The sequence below is a fragment of the Podarcis filfolensis genome (assembly GCF_964270895.1).
Source record: "Podarcis filfolensis genome assembly, chromosome: 4".
NCBI classification, from domain to species: Eukaryota; Metazoa; Chordata; class Lepidosauria; order Squamata; family Lacertidae; genus Podarcis; species Podarcis filfolensis.
Window position 1 is genome coordinate 45,077,728 of NC_139607.1, and position 23,487 is coordinate 45,101,214.

The 23,487-nt window shown below is 40.2% G+C and overlaps 1 protein-coding gene across 19 annotated transcripts in view; it reads right to left on the minus strand.

Moving 5' to 3' along the window:
• DMD (dystrophin) overlaps positions 1 to 23,487 on the minus strand; it is a 953,416-nt gene that overhangs the window by 567,857 nt on the left and 362,072 nt on the right. For all 19 annotated transcript variants that reach the window (XM_083612216.1, XM_083612211.1, XM_083612219.1 and 16 more), the window contains 6 exons: positions 22,749 to 22,937; positions 22,262 to 22,443; positions 13,191 to 13,341; positions 7,991 to 8,110; positions 1,519 to 1,620; positions 980 to 1,087 (listed from right to left, as the gene is read on the minus strand). In XM_083612216.1, coding sequence (XP_083468342.1) covers positions 980 to 1,087; positions 1,519 to 1,620; positions 7,991 to 8,110; positions 13,191 to 13,341; positions 22,262 to 22,443; positions 22,749 to 22,937 — 852 coding nt within the window. The remainder of the gene's footprint in view (positions 1 to 979; positions 1,088 to 1,518; positions 1,621 to 7,990; positions 8,111 to 13,190; positions 13,342 to 22,261; positions 22,444 to 22,748; positions 22,938 to 23,487) is intronic.

Below are 23,487 nucleotides of genomic sequence, written 5' to 3' on the forward strand. Positions count from 1 at the left end.
TGTAACCAAAAGAGGTGTCCTACTGCCATCCCTCAATGTGTCTGCGTGGCATGAACCTCAGCAGTTATTTTGGCACCAATAGGAAAACAGAGAGCTGGGTGTGAGATTCAAGCTGTCTTTTTAAAGGCAGCAAATTGTACCTCCTGACATGTTCTTGGCCATTTACCAACATTTGCTGAATGTTGGGCTTTCCAGGTTTGAATTGGTTTTTCATTTCTGCTTGGCTAATACTGTATAGCACTCCTTTTATATTGATCCTACAGTAGCAAGGGCAGAATTGTTTGGCTGGGAATATATACTAATCTGTAAAAGTCACTGGCAGGTCTATCAAATTATATAAATAATGTAACTATTTACATAAATTAGGATCATTTCAGTGTAAAGGAAACATCAAAACAATGTAAAAAAGATAAATACGTTGTTTTGCAGCTATTAAAAAACTTAATAATGATGTAAACAAAATCCAGTCATATTCATTTGACTGATGTTTGTTCCTGACCACAGATGAACATGTGAACTACGGCCATTTGCTTTTTCCTTTTCTGTTTTTGTCAGAATTCTCTGACATCCTTAGTGGTGGACAGCTATCAGGAATAGGGCTTTCTCAGTTATGGGTCCTCATTTGTGGGGCTCCTTCGGTTACATATTTGACTGGCACCTACCTTGATGGTCATTAGGCAACAGATAAAAACACTTCTATTCAGCCAAGCATTTAATAACTATTATTGTTATTGATGTTTTATGACTGTGATGACCCGGTTTCCTAGAGATTATTTTTCCTATATTCTTTTCAAAATACTTTATTGTTTTACTATGGCATATATATATATATATATATATATATATATATATATATGAAGTAAGTAAGTTGTGTAAGTAAGTAAGTAAGTAAGCCTTCAAGACTATTCTGAAAGATGGAATATAAACGTTTGAAACACATAAACAAACACAGAGAGATAAAACAATGTAAAAATCCTACAGCCAACTTTTGCAGATTTTCCAACATTTCTTTCTGATCTTTGAAATCAGTGCTATGGATATTGTTGAGAGCATCTTCCTTCTCAGAAAGCCATGCATCGAAAAGACCCTTAAGAAGAAAAAGAAAATCCTTTAGTAAGACCATACACAAAGTATTGTTAAGCAAAGTATTGTTATTATTAAGAAAGCAACAAATGCAGGGCTGGCCGAATACATTTTGGCACCTAAGACAAGCCACAAAATGGTGTCCTCCCTGCCAGGGAAGGAGGAGTGAGTGAAGGCCTGCCTCTGGAACAAGGGTGGGAAGAGACCAACAGTTCCTCCTATTCGCCAAGAGGCTACTGTAGAGATGGCATTGCTGGGGATGCCAGGAGGCAGCCAGCAGATCCAGCTTCCAAGGAATGCACCACAGCTGCCACTGCCACTGTGGCAGCAGCAACAACAACAACAACAACAACAGGCAAAGCATTCCTTGGAGGCTTCACCTTGCCTCATGGATGGGTTGGCTCTGAACAAATTGGTACTGCTAACATTCCTCACCTGTTCTTCAGTAAATTGCAGCCATTTTCGAAGGACATCTTGGAGTAGAAACCAGCGATCCTCTGTCCATCTGCAAATTGCAGCCCAGCGGTCTCCTAAATGCTAAAAAGAAAAGGTAGAACATTGCAAATATGCTATAGTATTGCTTTAAGCTCAACCATTTCACCTGGCGCTGAATACATTTGAGAAAATAAGCTGTAACTTTTTCAGTAACATTCTAAGGGTCCCTATAAGTCCATAAAATATACGGCCTTGAAGTCTTGTTTGATGAAGCACATTACTGAATTGCAATAATAAAATTATAAAATTAAAAAGATCAGCCATGTTAATATTAAAAGTATGGCTAGTACTCTATGAAGTATATTAAACATTGTGCATAAGCGTACAATGCTTCTAAACACTGTAATGTTGAAAAACACATGTAAAAATATAACTTGTAACTGCTTACCAGCTAATTATATTAGTTTATTCTCTTTTTTCTAATCTTAGCAAATTTCAAAATATGAAATAACCCACTGAGACCTTCAAATTAAAAAGTGTACAACAGCGTTTGTATTTCTTATAGCAGAGGCATTTATAATTAGATAGACTATTATGAAGACGCTGATGTTTTGGATTACACCGGGAGCCTAAACATGTGGGCAGAAGCTTGTATGTCAAAAGCCAGCAATAAATCATACAGGGTAAGTGAACTGTTTATTGGAAGAAACATGATCTGCTCAGGAGTGCCAGCAATACTTCTTCAGCAAGTCTTGCCCCATGAGGCAGTTGCAGAGACTAAAGGTCCCTGCCTTCCCGCAGCTGCCTAAGTCTCCTCTCTGCCTCTTGGCCTCCCTCTGATTCTGAATTTTCCTCTGCCACACCCTGTTACCTCTTCAGCTTTCAAAACCACCTCCTCTCAGTCTTCTCCCTCTGACCATTCATCATCACCCTATCACTAATCCCGGGACTCTGAGTCTTCTTCCCTTGGGGGTTCTCCAGTTGGTACTGCCCACCATTTGTCTGCATGTCTATAACATTGTAATTACTTGTAGCAGCCGTTGATTCTAAAATATGCTATGGCCAGAATAAGGCTACACATCCACATGATATGGCTGCCAGCCTGCCCACTCTGGCAATGCACAGCAGCACCAGATAAGAACAAGGGCACTGCTATGACTGCTTTCCTATTCTCTGCGGCTGAACAAGAATCCCAGTATTCCTGGAACAAGGACAGTGATTTATAGAAAGGAATGGAATGTGGCTTTCTACCAGACAGCAGTTGTCAGAAGCCTTTAGCTTCACCCTTCTGACCACTTGGAAGCTTTTCTCCTACTTTAAAGGGTTCTTCCACAGATGCATCGTCATCATTTGATGGCAGGCAATTATGTGCACATTTGCCGGGCCATGAAATCTTGCACCTCTGGCAAACTATTATCTCACATTACACAATTTCCAAACTGAATACTTTGGAACAGGTAATTCCATATACAGTGGTACCTCGGGTTAAAAACGTAATTCGTTCTGGAGGTCCGTTCTTAACCTGAGGCGCGCTTTCGCTAATGGGGCCTCCCACTGCTGCTGCGCTGCCAGCGCATGATTTTCATTCTCATTCTGGGGCAAAGTTCTTAACCCGAGGTACTACTTCTGGGCTAGCGGAGTTTGTAACCCAGAGCATTTGAAACCCGAGGTACCACTGTATTCAGCTACCAGTTATAAAGTATACTGTCATAATGCTGTCAGACAAGAATGCGCAAAGTGAGGCATTAATTCTTTACTGTCAAAAGTACAGTTACAAGTCATAAAAAGGCATGCCCATTAGTCCTGCGTCTCTCAGCTACTCCTAGGTTTGCATCCGATGAGGCAGTTGCCTCAGCAGAGAGGCACGCCCCCAACCTCAGCTTATGTATCTCCTCCAGCCAAGCTGCACACAAGCAGGCGAAGACTCCGCCTTAGTGTAACCTTCTGCTCCTCCCACTTCAATCCACTTCTGGTGCTGGGAGACAGTGAAGCAGCAGAGGTGAGGGCAGAAGGAGGTGAGGAGGTGTGGAACCCCTTGACTCTACATCAAGTTTTTTAAAAATTATAGTGATATACCTGCTTTGCAGGCTTCCCTGATATACTAGAGTGGCATGCTGTGCTTCATATTTCATTATTACTGTCCATTGGAATTAATTTATTTGCCCTTATTTTAATACTACGACAATTTATGTCTATATATTGCACACTTCTCTGAAAAAGGTGTGTGTGTGTGAGTGCGTATGCCCACCCACACCTATATATATACACACATATATACACTTGAGTCAACTTCACTTTATATGTATAAAAAAGTATTCCACACAAGCTCCACACAAGGTCTGTGCTCTCTCTTTAGAAAGCGTGTTCTCCTTCACGGAGAGCACGTGTTGCGGTGGGGGCCGCCAGGACACTCCAAAGTTGGGGGCGGGCTAATTGATCGTTGGCCACTGATGCGATTGGGGCTTCCCTTGTTGTTGGGAAGAAGTTAATGTTGCCATTTGTTGATTGACAGCCAGAAATGCTAAAACTCCTTGCACGAGGCTAGGGCTTCCTCTTTTTGACCGTGCATCGGATTGCCCGTCCCCCCCCCTCCCTAGAATTAGGATTGTTCGCTTTGACCTTGCTATGCCTGTCATGGGGTCGTCTGCTCTTGGGGCAGGGGCCCGGTAGGAATTTTGTCCATCTGGCTGATTGGCTGGGGCTATTTGGTTTTTGCCTACTGCGTAGCAAATCATCACAACTTGTAAGGTTGTGGTTAGGCATTGGTTTATGGTTTGGTTGGCTGAGGGGCAGTGGTTGAGTGCCTGCCCTTGGTAGGTTGAGTGCCTGCCCCTCTAATGCTGCTGCTGCTGCAAGGGATTCCGTTAAAGGAATTGGGGGCTAACTATTGCTTGTCCACTCTGTCAAGGGGGCTCGGGCCATAGCAATGAGCTCCTGGTTGCATTTGGGGGGAGGGCAGGTTCCCTGCTCCGTCATTACCCCAAGTGTATTCCCCTATTCTGACTTTCGCATCGTGCGGAATGTCAGTCTGTCCCCCATGGTGGGGGCAGATAGTCGCAACCAATGCCTAAGCAACCACTCACAAATTTGTATTTTAATAAAGTTGTGGCCAAAATTATGCCAAAAATCTTAAACAAAAAATTCTGTGTGATGTGTGAGTTATTGGGATGGCCCTGGGGACCTTGACACGCAACTGTGTTCCTTTAAACTAGAAGCCAGCACCAAGTGAAATGATTAAAGGACACTCAGACTTGGCACTTTCTTTCATACAATACTGCCCAATTTGCATGCTGGAAGAGGCTTCACATGCTACACCAAATCAAAACAAGATGACAAAGTCTACTTGAAATTAGCATGACTTCAAAGAGAAGCAAGAATTACACTGCTCCGAGAATCACATATCAACTGTTTGACAAGATGCAAAGTGTTGAAACAATCAGACTGATCGAATAACAACATTGGTAAGAATTACAATTCAGTAGCAGAACAATTAAATATTAGGGGCTTTTGAAGTAATATTTGGTAACATCAAATAATAATCAAATCTCCTCTTAAGTAATATTGACATGAAGCAGGTGCCTTCGATGTACTCTTTCTAAGAGCCTGCTTTAAACATTTCTGTTTAGGTAAGCCTATTCAGGCACATATATGTTGGTGTGTTTTTAACACTTTTTAGTTTACTGTTAATTCTAATTATGCTTTAAAAGTTATAAATTGCTTGCTTTTCACTTTTTATTGATAATATTTCTTGTAAATTTCATAGAGGTTTTATTACAATCAAGCAGTATATAAAATTTGTAAAATAATATTTATTCAAAAGCCATTGAAAATGTCTCTTTAGACATTTCTTCCTAAATTAGCCTCATTTGCCTTCAGTGATCTCAGCACATAGCCAAATCTGACATCATGACACGTCATAACCAATAATTGTGGTCACCAGAATTCCAAAGTCATTGAGGTCATTATTTGACTGATCCAAGAAACATTGCTCCAAAACTGACTCGGTTTCATTGGTCATTAGTGATGCTGTCATGTTGTAAAATCTAGCTGAATGCATCATTCTGTTCATTGATTCTTACTCGACAGGCATATGACTGTCTCACGAAGAAGATAACCCAGTAATAAAATAAGAAAAAGACAACCACAATGGTGGAGGAGCATCAATAGATAGGAGAAATGAAGCTACTGTAGTGAATAAAGAAAAGTTAATATTTGCACAGGTAAGATTTTGGAGGGAAATTTATGCCACAAACATACACATACAGGAAAAATATTTACTCACTAGCAAAGGTATTTATACTCACCTCCCTGGTCCTGAAACTACACTACAGTTTTAGCCATACATTTATTCATTTTTTTGGTGTGTTTTGTTTTTAATGTAAAAAAATAGCACAACAGTCAATAATGAACTGGGAAAGCAATCTTCAAAACAAGAGCTAGAGCCAGATAATATCATTCAGAAATCAAGCCAAAGGCCTGGCATAAATGTTTTAATATAGCCAAAAAAACAACAGCGCCCTCCACCCCCAGAAACAACAACTAGAAGGTTGTTCTTTCAGCGTTGTATTTCAAAGGTGGGTGCCAATACTCAGATTCACACAAAACGCACCTCAGAAAGAGGTGGGACACAAAAGGGGGTCTCCCCAGCTGATGTTATTGGACAGGAAAGATGATACAGTCCTTTAGCTTTCCTAGTCCCCAGTCAGCAGCACACTGAGCTTTGCCCCTCCTCCTTTCAGTTACCGGCAGCAACACTCAACACTGGTAAGTCAGGGGAGCAATGCTGTCCCACCAACTGCTCTTGTATCTTTCACATACAAATGGCAAAAGATTCCAAACCTCTGGGTAATTTCCCTGTGGTTACTTGCAATGCCTAGCCACACAACTGTAGTTAAGAGCCTGTTCAAGAATTCCTTTAAGGAAAACAGAGCATGAGTGTTGGGTGCACACCTCTCCCTTCACCACATGGAGGAATTAAGCCAATGAACAATGAGAATTATTTTAAAACACATGCAAAAGGTATCTGGCCATCCAATAAAGCCTCCCCCTTCCCAATTCTTTCAATGACAAATCCAAGTATTTTTGGCTCACTGCCCCTACCCCTTTGTGGGATCGCAAAGTCCACCTCAGCACTGCCTATTGGAAAAGGGTGGCTGCATTGCCTGAGCACTGTGGAGGAGCAAGAACAAACAGCAGGATGAACCTGATGCTGAATGGGAGGTGGGTTGAAGCAGTGGTGGAGATGAGGATGTCAGAATGTTGGTGGACAAAGCAGTGAATAGACTTTCTAAAATTTTGCTGGACCAGCAAGAAGCTGGAACGATGCCAGGGGCTTCTGCTGTTTTTCTTCACTAGTCCCTTCTCCCTGCCATAAATGCATCAGTGACAGACTCAGTAATCACTAGTGGCAGAACTAGTGGTTTTAGGGACTCCAGCGGTGATGGGTCTGATGTGTGGACCCAAACAGATGGCCAAACATGTGAACCACCACTACAAGGCCTGCATTATTCTCAGGAAGAAACTGGATATCCAGTAGTATGATGTGTTCAAATAAGGTGGCATGGACAGCTTGATACTTTCACCCTGTGTGTGAGGAAGGAGATGAGTGTGTCCAAGACTCTTTACTGGGTTAAGAGTTCTTCCTGGAACATTAGCATTTCTAGTGTGATCAATTCCTCCTTCTTATAGTAGCACTTCACCCTTCAGGCTGTCATACTGAGAGAAGTGTCTCCAATATGTCCAAGGCATAGATGGGAAAGGAAAGTACCGTATTTTTCGCACCATAGGGCGCACCGGACCATAGGGCGCACCTAGTTTTGGGAGGCGAAAAACAAGAAAAATAATTCTGAACCCCAGAAGCCAGAACAGCAAGAGGGATCTGGCTTCTGGGATACCGTGTGGCTGTTCTGGCTTCTGGGGTAACCGCGCCAAGCCTCTTCAGGGCAGTGGGATGAAGGCTCCCCCTGCCCAAAGAGGCTGCGCAGGGCTAAAGCAGAAGCCAGGACAGACACGTCGCTGAAGGGGCACTGCGCCTTCTCTCTCTCTGCGCAGCACCCCTCCTTCACAGGAGAGGTGCTGCGCAGAGAGGGAGAAGGGGCAGCGCCCTTCAGCGAAGCTGGAGAAGGAACAGAAGGAGACCCTTCTGTTCCTCCTTGGGCTTCGCTGGACAGGCATGTCGCCGTGAAGCCAAGGAGCCTGCATTCGCTCCATAGGATGCACACACATTTCCCCTTCATTTTTGGAGGGGAAAAAGTGCGTCCTATAGAGCGAAAAATACGGTAATATTTACTCAGTCAACATGCTATATACACTTAAAAAGATCAAGATTTTTCATATACACTGAAGTTCATGATGCAAGAAAAAACAGTAACAATTCATTCCTTTAATTTATGACAAGTTCTTATCACAACAGAACTGTTTGCTGTAGAATGTGTGATGCTATTTGTCACAAACATACCACTTTAATAATTACCTGAAGTTGTTGTTCTAATGCAGCCGTAGCTTTGTCTCCACTAGCTTCATCTACTACAACAACCATATGTGTGAGGGAATTAACCTTGACTTGTTCCTGCTCCAAGGCTTCTTGAATGGCCTAAGACAAAAAAGGAGGGGGAAACCACACACACACAAATCACTTATGTGTTGTTACATACTTTGATGAAGTAAGCAGACTAGAAGTGGTGGTGGGGAGACAATATTGTGAACAGAACTAGCAGAAATGTATGCCTTTACAGTGACATAGCACTTCTATTTCCTCTCTCCCTCTTGCCCCCGCATCTTTTCCAGAGGGTTTCCTCTGATTTTGAGCACGCAGGGAGGGAAGCTGCGTAGGGGAGGAGACTGGAAAGTTCCAGAAATGTTGGGTATCGCCTAATATCTTCCTCATTTTCACAAACCTTCAAGATATGCAATCCTAAATATTTTTACTAGGCAGTATAATTGCAATCCTTTACACACTTACCTGGGAGTAAGCCCCAATTAACTCAGTAGGACCCACCTTTTGTCAAGGGCACTCCCCAGCCAAAGGAATGCACACGCCAGATAGTTAACTCTTTATTGTCAAAGCTGGCACTTACAGTCACTTCTATGGCTCTGAATACCCACACACACCAGTCTAGCATCTCAGCAGCCATTCCCAGGTCTGCACTCTATGGAGCAGTTGCAGCAACAGCAGACAAGTCCCCTTCCACAAGTTTATGTACCTTCCCTCAATGGGCTGCATGCATGTAGCCAGAGACAATACCTATGTGGAAAGCTTCCTCTGCTCATACCTCTTCAATCCCCCCTGGTTCTGGGAGACAGTGGTACAGGAGTGGGTGGGGATGCACTCAGCCCTACACTTGCATGACCTGCCTCTTCCTCCTCTTCTTCTGACTGATCCTGTGCTCCACCTCCCAGCTCTAAAGCTGCCTCTGATTCTTGCCTCCTACCTAGCACAGTTGTCCACAATTCACTGGCCTCCTCTCCTGAGTTGGACACCAGCCCCACTTCCCTCTGCGCACACTCATCTGTGTCCTGCCAGTCCCTGACACCTTTGAGTAAACACGCACATTATACTACAAACATTACAATTACTGTTATGCTTAGTGAATATATATCCATGTGGTATGGCTATAAAGATGTTCTAGCTGCCTGTTTCGGAGTGCAATAATAATGTTTCCCTGAAACAGAGTGTGTGGACTTTATTCTTTCTCTGGTGGGAATGCTTTTTATTAGCACTCATGAGTCTGGTATTAAATGGTTATACTGTATTGACTTCTGAGGAGCTTCCTTTGATGCTTTTCATCAGCTGAGATGTAGAAGTTTGCCTAACCATTGCTCAGCTCTTTTATCCAATTGCGGCCAGGGGGGCAAGGTGTGAATCAACCTAAAAGTCCTGGGACCTATCACAGGTTTTTGAAGGCTTTGGGGAAAGGGAATATAATCAGTGCTTTAGGTATCATAATTACTTTCATTTCTTTAATCTGGGACTAAAATCAAAGAATCACAGCCCCAAAATGGTAAATAAATGCATAATTAAATAATAAAGTGTACCAGGACCAAGAAAATTGGTCTCTTTCCTACAGTAGCTCTTCACTTTCTATCTATGGGATAGAATAGTTTCACAACAAATTATAAATTAAATTGTGAAATGCAACAAAAGAATCCAAAGGATATTAGAAAAAGCAGGACTGTTCTAAGGTAACTTTCCAAACTCTCTTTTTGTCCAATCTCCATCAGTGCTCCTGCTGGGAGAGGAGAGTGGAATTTACAACAGAATTCATTCCTGCAAAATTCAGCATATACAGAGGAAACCAGTATGTTGGATGGGATGCAAGATTATGGTAGCTTGATGTATTCAAGAGAACACTGTCAACATATATTGTTTTGTAATATCATGTACCATATTTGATACTGTCTAAGAAATGACTTATGCCAAGGAAATAATGGCAGTGTCACCATCCTTCACCAGAAAGAAAGAATAACTTAATCTCATGACACTTAACCTGGTTTGCAACAACATATATACAGGTTACACAATTCAGTATCCTGCAATCATAAGCCCTGAACCAAAATTGATTTGTTTACATGTTCAATATGTTAATCAGACTGAGTTTGAAAATCAACAACTTCTAGCAGACTCATGTTTCAACCTGCTGCAAATTTTCACATAAAAACCAAAAGTTATGACTTGGAGGTAGGGTTTACAGTTTATTTATTTGAATTAATATTTCTATATTCTACTCTTCACCTCATAGAACATTTATTTTCAGCCATGGATGCTGGGACTGGTGGCAATTCTTCCAGTCCCTGGTGAGGAAAGATGCTTAGATGGGGCCTGGAAGTGCCTCCAATCACAGCTGCCTGCCCCACAGCAAGGGCTATTTTTGTGTTTGAGAAGGGGACTTGAGAAGAAGGGAATAGAAATAGTGCTCAGCCCTCACCAATTATGCTACTGTTCATGAATGAAAGTTCATCTCCTGTTCATCTTTGCACTATAAATGTAGATTAACTATGCTATAAAGGGGAAGAGCTTGGTACATAATGTACCTTAGCTCTCTATTGGACAGTTAAGGAAAACACACTGAGGTTAACAGCGCTTGATCAGAGTGAATACACTGTTTCCATGTCAATGGCGTTTTAATTGTCTGCCATAATGTCAGTGGCACTTACTGCTAATGTTAAGTGGCACACCTTCTACTAGGGATAGCATTCAAAGTAATCCCTTTTGTTATGCATTTGTTAACTTTATTTGCATCCCAACCTAGTGGGAGAAACATCATTGTTGGTTGGAAAATTTAAGATTTAGGTACCAGTACTTCAGAGGACTTAGGGATGCAGGTGGCGGTGTGGGTTAAACCATAGAGCCTAGGACTTGCTGATCAGAACGTCGGCAGTTTGAATCCCTGCGACGGAGTGAGCTCCCGTTGCTCGGTCCCTGCTCCTGCCAACCTAGCAGTTTGAAAGCATGTCAAAGTGCAAGTAGATAAATAGGTAACGGTCCAGCGGAAAAGTAAACGGTGTTTCCGTGCGCTGCTCTGGTTCGCCAGAAGCAGCTTAGTCATGCTGGAAGTTGTATGCTGGCGCCCTCGGCCAATAAAGCAAGATGAGCGCCGCAACCCCAGAGTCGGCCACGACTGGACCTAATGGTCAGGGGTCCCTTTACCTTTTACTTCAGAGGCCTTTGAGGGCAAGCCAAGACTACCACTTTCTGACAAGAAATCAAATATAGTTACAGGAGGGGAACCACTCCTCATATAGAAGGTCAAAGGGATTTTGGAAGTCTCATTGATCTCTGTATCTTTCAGGATGTGCTTTTTAGATAACTAGACATTTTGGTCAGCTCATAGGCTCCAGAAGATGCTTCCTTCTGTACTAGAAGAATGTTAAGATTAATGTAGAAGCCCTGGCCTTAGGAGTGAACCATCTGATTGATTTTAGTTTATTTAAGTGAATGATCACTATTTTAAGGTCTGTTTCCCCTATCTGGGTTAAGAAAGAGAAAATGAAACATTAGGAGCTGAGCCAAGTGTTAAATTTGACAGATGAGGCAAATAATGCAGACAAAAAAGTAACCATTAATGCAGCATTTACCTTCAAGGACAAAAGAATTAATCATCCTTTTCGGGAAGGAAATAAAAGGTTACAAAACACATCAGAGAGAAGTGAAGGAAAATAATTATGGTGATGGTATTAGATAATAGACCTAAAGAGAAGCAGACATTTTTGCTGACCTCTCTACCTACAAAAACACCATGGATCCACTAATCCAGGAATCCAAACTCTTCCCATCGAGCTAGTACCCTGTCTCAACAGCTATATGTGAATGGCATTTCCACACTGAAATTGGAACGTATGAATGCAGAATAGGTTAGATGCACAGGAGAAACCTTGCTGTATCGTTCAGGCAAAATTATATAATTTTTGGTAAAAGCTAAACACATGCTTCTTTACCCTAGCTTTTTGACACCTGAGATGTACAGGAGTTACCTTATTTCTGTGGTTGTAAGTAGTTTTAAACTGTTCTTAACACTGTGTTTTAATTACTTTAACCAGTGCAGTGACCTTACAGTGAAATGAGAAAGCGGAGGAGGAGGTGGAAGAAGAAGAAGAAGAAGAAGGGGAGGAGGAGGATCTGGTCCATGAAGCCAAAATGTTTCTTTCCCCCTGCCTTGGAGAACTACTGAATCCAGTCAGTGGAAGAACAGAGCAAGGGTATCTCTGTGATCTGTATGGAACAGCTGGAACTTAAATGTGCATAAAATGTTATGACCCTTTCAGATTGCTTTGCTAAGATCAATATGTACAGCAATAAATAGGTATATGTATGTGGGGAAACTAATTTTTATGTACCGCTATAGTGAGTGTGATGTTCAGTCAAACACTTCCCAGCCTATTTATGAATAATAATAGTATATTAATTGTCATTCTATTTTAATTAGTCATGAAAAGTAAGTTGCATTCATTTATCATGGTTTATGTATTTTATTTATAGGAGGAATCAAGCTGTCAACCAAAGTAAACCCATTCACTCAAACTGGTTATAGGCTTAGGCTTGCAGTCTTTATGTATAGCAGAAGCTAACAACAACAAAAAAGACAGTCGTACTAAAGTCTTTTGTTCACTATGTGCTAGCTTGTTGTTTTTATAATTAAATTCATTTTTCAAAAACATTCCACGTCTTTTCCAATACAAAGGCAGGCACTCAGTTAGAATACTTTACAGTGCTCGGGGGCTGCATGCTCAGAGTCCCAGCACTGCTAATGAGATTAGAAATCCCAATTATAATAACTAATAGTGTCGATTTGCAACTGGAGGACTCTAGAAGGAAAGTACAAGATAGCAAAAGAAACCAGGGGAATAATAAAATCTGAAATGTTATTATTGTGTTTTCCAGTAAATAGTATATTGAAATTCCCTTTTCCCTTAGCACCCCAGCCCACTTTTTATTCTGTGAATAATGACTGTGTGAAAGAAAGAAGAAAATGATGAGAATCCTGGACTTATTAATAGAAAAGCCAGAATTTCTATGTCATGTTCTGAAGGTTTTGTTCAGTTTCAATCTGGATTTGCTTTTATAAAATGTTTCAATTTCCCAAGAATACTATGTTGGCATTTTCTCAAATATATATATTTAATTTACATATCCCCTAGAAACAAATGGACTCAAGAAATTTATTGACTTTGCTTACCTTATGCTCTTCTACCTGCCGCTTTAAGTCCTCCAAATCAGGTCCCAAGGGCTCTGACTCTATCCTCTTTGTTCTTTCTTCTGTTTTAGCTAACCATTCAGAGAGTTGGCTTAGCTGCTGATTCTGTAAATCCATCAGAACGCGGTGCAAACTGGGAAAATATGTTTTTAAAAGCACAGCGAGTTAAAGTCAAGCAGATGTAACATATGATACATCTGTCCATTGTTTACCATAGGCCACAATTCATTGTTTACCATAGCCTCATGTTAGCCATACCAATAAAATTTTGATGAGGAGTTCACAAATAAAGGAACAGGGTATGGTTGCTTCCATGCTATAGTCCAGGGGTCAGCAAACCTTTTCAGCAGGGGGCCAGTCCACTGTCCCTCAGACCTTGTGGGGGGCTGGACTATATTTTGAAGAAGAAAAAATGAACGCATTCCTATGCCCCACAAATAACCCAGAGATGCATTTTAAATAAAAGGGCACATTCCACTAATGTAAAAACACACTGATTCACGGACAGTCCATGGGCTGGATTTAGAAGGTGATTGGGCTGGATCCGGCCCCTGGGCCTTAGTTTGCCTACCCATGCTATAGTCATTTAGTGCTGCTAAGAAACTGCTTTCTTTTGTATTTTAACACATTTACATTTCTTTATTCATTTATTATATCCAGCATTTCACCATTTGTTTTCAAAGTGGCTTGCAGCAATATAAAACACATAATATTGAAAATGTAAAACATGTATTAAACTCCAAAATTGTAAATCTCAATAATTTAAACTCCAACAAGGAAAAAATGAAAACACCTGAGAAGCATTCAGGGTGCAAAGGCTTAATTTTATCTTATTTACACTGCTCTGATAGCTTTTGGCTCTGAATAGGTTTATAAATCTGCAAATATATATAAATACTTCCCCTCAATAAACTTAAATGGAAGTTTTAGTTATTGCATAACATAGTACGAATTCTCCATGGCCAAGGTTCTTCTGCATGTGCATTACGGCCATTGCTGCCATCTGAACATTGACCAGGTAGTGTGGAAGGGTAACCAACATATTTATCCCTCTCCCGCCCCCAAAAAAGGAAACTTGCAGAGGTCATTGGGTGTGCTGAAGCTAGCATTCCTGACGACCCTTGGGAAATTAGGCTGGGGGCTGTATACAGCCTTTGGGCTGCAGGTTCTCCACCACAATTCTATTCTATTTATGAAATGTTCCATTCAGCAAAGGTTCCTTCCAATGTTAATTGCTTCCTGCTTGCAATTCTTCTCTTTTATTGCTTACTTCTGTGTGCAGCAGTAGCATTACTAATGGAAAACATTGCTTATTGTTCCTTATTGTTATAGTTTCTGTTCTAAGTTTTGATGGTTGAATTATTTTATTGTTTGAGTTGTGTGGGACCACCCAGGTGACCTCATTAATTGGACACTCAGTAATGGTCCAAAAGAAATATATACCTCCACAAGAATGGAAATTGTCCTTAAAAGGCAACTAAGAGATACTATTGAAGTGGTAATTAACAGGCAGTCCTGCTGCCACTAAGGGACATGCCATTAAAGGGCAGAAACTAAAGGGCAGAACCTGCAAAGAAAATATGTAATTAATAGAATCCCTAATATGTCTCAATAGCACTTGACATATCCATACTAGCACCAAAATTCCATTAAATTTTCTTTTTAACGTGGGCCACAAAACAGATCTAGAACAGGTTGTGAGAAAACACTGGAGTATAATTATTTAGAATCATAGAATTGTAGAGCTGGAAGGGACCCCAAGGGTCATCTAGTCCAACCCGCTGCAATGCAGGAATCTCAGTTAAAGCATCCATGACAGATGGCCATCCAAACATGTTTACAATATCCTCTAGATGCAGCATAAAAGTTATATTTATAAAGATGGTAACATCAAATAAAATAGAATTTCCTTGAAGCAGATATGTATTTAATGGTAATCAGTGGCAATCAGAATTATTTTCCCTTAAGAACCATTCATATTACAGTACATTTATGATACAGCATGTTAAAACAGAGATTTCTAGTAATATTTTAACTACAGTGAAATGGCCAAAGTGTTATTCAATAACCAGTTTTAGGGCTCACAAAAGTCAACAACTGGACTATTGAAAGGGCAAAATCCTTCTCACTGGAAATGTCAATGAAAAAGAATTATGCCTCAGAATATTAGTCACTTTACATATTAGAAAAGCAACACTTTGCCTGCCTTTGGGGAATTTTCAGATTATGGTCATGATCCACAGAATCTCCTTAGATTTAATTAGAACATGTGAAGAGAAATAAACAAAACCATATTCACTTAAATGTGGAATACTTTTAGGAATGGTATAATTTCACTGTAGTAACTGATTTCCTTATATAATAATGTCAAAGAAGCAAATATTTTTACTTTTCAGAAAGGGTCAAATCCAGATAGAGATCCAAGTCCCTGCTATAACTGTTGCAACACAAACAACAACTACAACTGTATTGTGTGAGACAAGTATGTCTTTAAAAATAAAGGTAAAGGGACCCCTGACCATTAGGTCCAGTCGTGACCGACTCTGGGGTTGAGGCGCTCATCTTGCTTTATTGGCCAAGGGAGCCGGCGTACAGCTTCCGGGTCATGTGGCCAGCATGACTATGCCACTTCTGGCAAACCAGAGCAGCATACGGAAACGCCGTTTACCTTCCCGCCAGAGCGGTACCTATTTATCTACTTGCACTTTGACGTGCTTTTGAACTGCTAGGTGGGCAGGAGCTGGGACTGAGCAACGGGAGCTCACCCCGTCGCAGGGATTCGAACCGCCAACCTTCTGATCGGCAAGTCCTAGGCTCTGTGGTTTAACCACAGCGCCACCTGCGTCCCTAAGTATGTCTTTACCATTCCCTAAATATCCCAGTGCATGTTTTCCCCCTTGCATCAGTACTAATGGGAAAGCAGCAAGAGTAAAAATACAAACAGTCGTGGCTCTTTTTCTTCTTCCACCTCTTCCCTGTCCTACAAAACAACCCAACATTTTGAATCTGTAACAGCCAGGAGAGGTTGTTGGTTTTGTTTGTTTGTTTGTTTGTTTTTTGGGGGGAGAAGGGAAGTAACCTTCCCAAACAATTGTGAAGACTTATAGGGGGCTGTCAATTCTGGAATGCTTTATTATTGAATTATATGGTGAATAATACATACCATGGGATGAAACTAAGAAGTGGACAGAGAAGTCCTTTTGTCAATTCATATTTGTTTATCTAAGCAAGGGATGGGATACCTCAGGCACAGGGACACCAAATGCGGCCCTCTAAGGCTCTCTGTTTGGCCCTTGGGATTCTTAGAAAGCCACAACTTCCCTCACCAGCCACACTCTGTGACTGACTTAAGTGCTTTATCAAGTCATTCTAAGTCCTTTGTTTTTAGTTTCCGACCACCAGTGTGCCTCAACTACACTACAAAAATAAAGAGGACAACTCTTATCATGTTAAACTAGTGTTAATGTTTATCATTTATCTTTTTACCCCACCCCACAAGTTATTTGTTAAGACCATTTGAGAGATTTAGAATGACTGGACAATTCACAGTTTCTTCTGGGCTCTTAGGCAACTCTGAATAATGTGTTTTTGATAGCCTCTGAGATAGGTAAGGAAAAGTCCATATATTTATAGACCCAGTATTTCAAATATACCGTTTCATTCTGTGTCATATTATATCAAACTGTGGTGAAATGTTGCTATTTACTTTAGTAATCAGCTTCCAGTCTCTCAGCCCAGAAGCAAATGGATTTCAATCACATACAAAAAAGAATTGCTACGATATGGCAATGGTTTAATTATAACATGGTACATCAATGTTTATTGAGACAAGGAACATTATGGTTGAAAGCGATTTTTTTAAGCGATTTTTTTCACCACTTTTTTGTCTGAAGTTTTTCTCTAACCTTTCACACATTTATTTTAGCTAATGCTTAACAGAAGGTCTAATACTGAAATCTAATTTAAGGACAATTATGAAATCTTTGCAATGTGCTTCGATGTTAAACCAGGCTTTTTGTTCTCAAAATATCCATAACTTAATTTGTCATGGCAAGACCTTTTACTAAACAGATTCAATTTTTAAAGCTTCATGCATTATTTTGTTGCCAATTATGCAAGAGAGTCAAAATATTGGTATCTATGAGGGCAGCAAGCTTTAACGAATAGGTGAAAAACCTTTAGCAGATTAACCAGTAAAGAGCAAAAGTAAGAACACAATAGTTCAAATTTTCTTTTGTTCTGGTGCATTATTATATCAATGAATAAAAATATATTTTAAAAATAACATATATACATTTTCCTTCTAATAATTCTGGTTAATAAACTTGTATCCCAGTAATGCTGTCAAGATTAAGGATAGGCACCAACTCTGGAATGTTTATATCATTTAATGACATGAGATTCACCATCTGGCATCACATGACATTGCAAGTCGTGATGATTATATTTATTTATTGAAAGTAGTTATATGCCCCTGTTCAGAGTCCCCACAGAATAGTTTACCTAAGATGGTTGCAACAGTATCACGTTCCCCTCCCCCCAAAAAATGACCATAAAATTGAAATATGACTGTTTACTTGGAAGTTGCAACTTATTTTCCCCCTCCTCTCTGCAGGGTAAGAATTTGCTATGGTGGCAGTTAGAAGAGAGAGGGACCACCACTGGGAGCTGAGTGGTGGCAGTTTATCAGCTTGTTCTTCTCCTTTCCCATCAAGGCAAGATGGCAGACTGTATTATACCACAGCTCGAACTATCTATGATTCCATTCTATAACCAAGTATTCTTCCAGCACAGGAGGCTAATCTCTGATCCCCAATGTCTGAACCAGTCAAGCCCAGCAATTCTTGCCAGTTTTGTTCTTCAGATTACTAGGGTTTACTGCTTTCCCAAGGCTTTTCCTTACTGATTCTTCTGGACATAAGTAGCTTTATTTTGATAGGATGCTTTCCTCAATCAAAATAATTATAGTTTACCCAAAGAGAGGAAAATGATATACTATTACATTGTCCTCAAGCATTTATTTACTTCAAGGACAAAACTGATTATCCCAATACCTTTCATACTGTTGGGAACTTGTCACTTGAAGCAAGTGATGCATATCGGGGCAAAAGAATTTGCAAGCTCACATATACCCTGAACTGTTGGTGGCTAACCAAGAAAAAGATTTTGGGAGTCATGACCGATAAACACCATTAAAACTTTTAACCCAGTCTGTGCCAGAAATAAAAGAAACTCCATACCAGGAATTACTTATTCCTCTATTTCTATTAACATTTGCAACCCACATTTCTCTCTTACTAAATGCAGCAGATGACAAACCATGCAAAACAATAATCCAGTCAACTAAAACATAATAAATTCAGCAAAACAACACACTAAGGCTAAAAAAACATGGTACATTCAAGATGCTCTCTTAAAGAATGGCAAGTTCAAACAGGAGTAGGTTGTCCTTATGTGTAAAGAGATTGAAAATAAGATGGTTAATATTACCAAAGACTATACACATATCTAAAGTGTGGCCCTGTTTGGAATATGGAGTGCAATTCTGATTTCCCAATCTAAAAGGCAGGGAGTATTATGGAGCTAGAAAAACTGGAGAAAACCAACAGACATTTGATTTCACATCAGGTGGTTTTCAGCGTTAAACACAATAAATCATTAACAATAATCACTATAAAAAACAACCAGCTTTTATGAATAAAATTACAATTGTACCTACCTGAAGCATCATTTTCCATTTCCCATGAAAGTTCAGCTGATTGGGCAGAGCCACTAATCTGCTGACTTTTCATGGCAGGAATGGGAAAAGTAACACTAGACATCAAAATCGTGCGATAAAATTGGTTGACAGGAGAGGCAAATAAAAGTACTTCTTTACACAGCACAAAAGAAAGAAACAGCTGCTACGAAAGATGGTGACACTCACCAGCATGGCTTGCTTTAAAACAGGAGTGGCTAATCCTCTTTTTGGCACCAGGACTGTAGCCACCCAGGGCCAACCACATGGGGCCACATACCAGTGGTGGATGTGGTCAAAACACACTGCCATGTACACATGTGTGCACACACACAGAGAAAATAGTTTATCCATTGACTGTGGTCGGGGAAACATACATCCCCTTTACTATGCCCACCGCAGTTCTGTGTGTACTTTAAAAAAAAGTTTTTTGGTGGCGCTGGGTTTAAACCACAGAGCCTAGGGCTTGCCGATCAGAAGGTCAGTGGTTCGAATCCCTGCGACGGGGTGAGCTACAGTTGCTCAGTCCCTGCTCCTGCCAACCTAGCAGTCCAAAAGCATGTCAAAGTGCAAGTAGATAAATAGGTACCGCTCCGGTGGGAAGGTAAACGGCGTTTCCATGCGCTGCTCTGGTTCGCCAGAAGCGGCTTAGTCATGCTGGCCACATGACCCGAAAGCTGTATGCCGGCTCCCTCGGCCAATAAAGTGAGATGAGCGCTGCAACCCCAGAGTCGGCCATGACTGGACTTAACGGTCAGGGGTCCCTTTACCTTTTTACTGAAATCAGAGTAGTCTGGGAAGGCCAGAAAAATGTGCTTGCAACAATAGTTACCCTTGCTTTACAAGGTGATGAGACAAATTCATGGGAGCTAAATGAAACCTCCCCATTAAGAGGCAATATCACCACTGGCAAGCTGTTGCCAGAAAGGGAACCATAGGGAAGCGCTCACCTTCATACACAGCTTGCAGGCTTCCTTGAGGTATCCTGTCGGAAGCAGGATGTTTAATAAAATCTGGACTGTTCCAGCAGGACTGTTTTATGTTCTTATTTACAAATTAAAACATGCTAACCCCATTTTAAGAATAGTTTCTACCAGTGAGCTGTCAGCTTTTTTAAAAACCCAACTGATCTCTGTGACCTTGTGAATCTGGAATCAATCTGTATACTCCAGCTACAGATACCTAATGTTCAAGTGAAGCACGGAACAACTGATATCAAAACACACCAAATACCCATCACATATATATTTTAATGTTGACCTGTCTGAGGACACTGTGAACACACAACTAGGGCCAAGTTTATTTTAATAATAGTGTTTTAAATACATCCACACAACACATGCCTATTTTCTAAGTACATAAATATGACTGTTCCGTTTTTAAACTGGCAGTATTTTTCATCAGTCCTTGCAATTCTGAAATTATTTAAACATTGTGTATTTGATTAGCAATACTGTCAAATCTTTTGTTCTGATGTAAGTATGGGTCTCGTACTATTTTAACAATACACCTTTTTCCTTAACAAAAGGTGACGAGAGAACAGGAAATTATAGTTTTGGAACTGGAATAGAAAGCAGTACACCCAGTTGAAATGACATAATCAACCATAACTGTATTTAAAAAAACGAAGTTGCTTTTAAAAAGAAACCTACAAATATGAGACAAACTCTCATTGCAATATGGGAGCTCCATTAATCGAGCTCTACTATAAACGATAATTATGGCATTAATCTCATCATAGTTTAAAGCAGCCCATCATCACACTGTTCTAGGCTGTTTTTTATCTTAGGTTCTGTCAGATTTGTGTGATTCTGAAGTAAAATTCCAATTGAACTAAATCAGAAATGGCTTTGATTATCGCTCTTGGAACCGCTCTCACAAACTTAAAGCACAGGGTACACATGTGACTAGCTTCAGTTTTCACATCCCTTGCTCTTGTGAACTCCAAGATGGCATGAGCACTTTATCTGAAGGCTTATCAACCCGTTCTTTGCTGTTGGTCAGGTATAAGTCCAGAGTAGTAGAGTCCCTTGTTGCTTTCTTTACCTTCTACGAGATTAAATTGTCAGCAAGACTAGGCAAGATTTAATTGGACACTGTTCTGTTCCAGATGATGATCCATGTAGAACAAGGGTCCTAGTCAAACAGGAGGTTCACAGCAATCACAGTCAAGTGACAAAGAGCAGGAACGAGCAAGGAAAATCCATACAGAGCATGTCCATGCTTTGATAAGCTAAATCCAACAGGCAAAGTAAGGCATGACATTCAAGAGGGTCAACTCCTGACAAAAGTTTTGAATCTTGCTTCAGTAGCAGCCTGATTGATCCAATCAACCTCTAGCGGGGAGAAGCTTCTTTAGCTCAAGGGGGCTTACCTGTGAAGAATGCTAGATTGGAACTTCTGGGATGGACATATTAAGAGTTGCAGAATGGCACCACAACTTCGTATAGCTACATCCTGTGCCAACATTTCTGGGGCAGTGAGGAATCCATGGGACATCTTTGACAGTGATTCCCTCTGATTCATTGACTCTTCCTCCATGGCCTTCTTGCCCCAGGGGGCACAGGGGAGAGGAATCTGATTGTGGGATCTTTAAATTTTTTCATTCTCAGCAATTAGACTTCAGGCAGATATTAGGCTACTTGAAATAGCCCATTACTAGAGTTATTCAGGAAAGGATGCTTTTCAGCTGGCTGAGGAGTCTGTAGTATGCTGTTTTGCTTTCCTTCAGTTGCTACTCAGATTCTTTCAATGGTGTTTCCATATTGGCATATATATTCTTAACATATAATGCAATTCCCCATCCTTTTATGTTGGATATATTCCTTTTGAACAAGGTATACCTTTCAAGTGCTGAATTTCAATCATGAGACTCAAAGTCTCACTGATACCTATCAGATCATACTTTTCTTTCTGCATTAGGATTGCAAGTTGTCGTGCTTGCTTCCTACACTTTTCACTGCCAGTTCTGAAACTGCCAAGGCTGTTTATTCACATAGATAGGGATAGCAAAGGTATGGAAAGTCCCCATTCCCTTCCTAACAAAGTGCAATAACAAGATAAAAGTTTATGTGGGAATAACTTTTGTATTGAGTGTGAAACTTCTCTCAATAAGGCCTTTCATAATGTGAGCTTGCAGATCTGTGGCTCTTGTCCATCTGTTGTGCTCCACTTCCATTCTCTTACAATCAATTTTGACGCTCATGAAATTGCAGCAAAGCAAGAGAAATACAACAAAATCTGAACCAAATAGCACACCCTGCAACAATATTTGCACCAGTTACAAAAGTGTTTGTCCAAGTTTATATTTACTCACTTGCTCTGTTTTTCCATACTTGTGACCCTGAGATTTTCCCATCGTGAATTAAGAAGATTCATTTGTTCTTGTATTTCATTTTCTTCATCTTCTGAAAGCTTCCCAAATGACAGAAGTTGGCTGCCTATTTGCAAAACATCACCAACACGTCCCTGGTGAGCTGTTAATTCCATCATAAAACCCTTCAAAAACAATTTTAACAAAGATTACCACCAGAGAAAGAAAGATGTATTTAGAAATTACAGATTCTATTGAAAATTCTAAACTTTATTCAATAAAATGTTTTGACAACAATTTTAGACTTTTTAATACAAACAAATTTGGCTGTTGCTAGAACACAGTCTTTTGAGCAAGAGTAAAAGGAAGACCAAAGTACCAATTGAATATCAAGCTTTTGGTCTTAATGCGCAAAACAGATAAAAGATCAGCAATTAGCAGATGGTGAAGTGTTTGTGTTGGTTTTTCAATCTGTGTTGTTCACACATACCTCGTGGGTGTGAAACTGCTCTTTAACTTCTTCTACATCAGTGGATATATCTCCTTGTGCTTGCAAAGAATCTTCAGTAGACAGAAGCCATGAGAGTACTTCTTCTAATGCAGTTTGGTAGCCTTCCAGATCTACTTCTGTATCCATGGGTGAAGTTGCAAATAATCTCTGTTCATGTGTTTCCAAACGCTGCACAAAAAAGAGAAAAAGGCTTTTTGAGCAACATCCAATTAATCTGGGATCAAATAGTTCTTCTAGCCTACTAAATGGAATGCAGTTGTTTTAATTCTACGTAACAGTTTCCCTTTGGCATCAAAATCCTTATGAACATTCTTTGAAATATCACTGAGCAAAGGGACTGGGAGGAAAACACAAATAAATATAAAATGAACTATAAGTCATTCTTCATGCACACCCCTGTTATAAGTTCAAGTATATAAATATATCTAATTTTTATGAACTGTGTAGAGCTCACCTCCTTAATTTATTGATCTCAGTATGTTGTCCAAGCAATTACATTTTATCTGCATGCAAACAATGCTACCCAGATGCAATAGAAAAGATTTTAAATTAAAGTTTACATGCATGCAACAGTGGGCTAAAATAATTCCCTCATACTTATTGATATTGCAATTTACAGTTTTTGAAAACTGTGTGTGTCAATATACAAGTGTAAGTCTGCAGCAAGGGGATTGTAATATGAAAGCATCTTCCCTTAGTTTCAGAACTCTGACTGCCT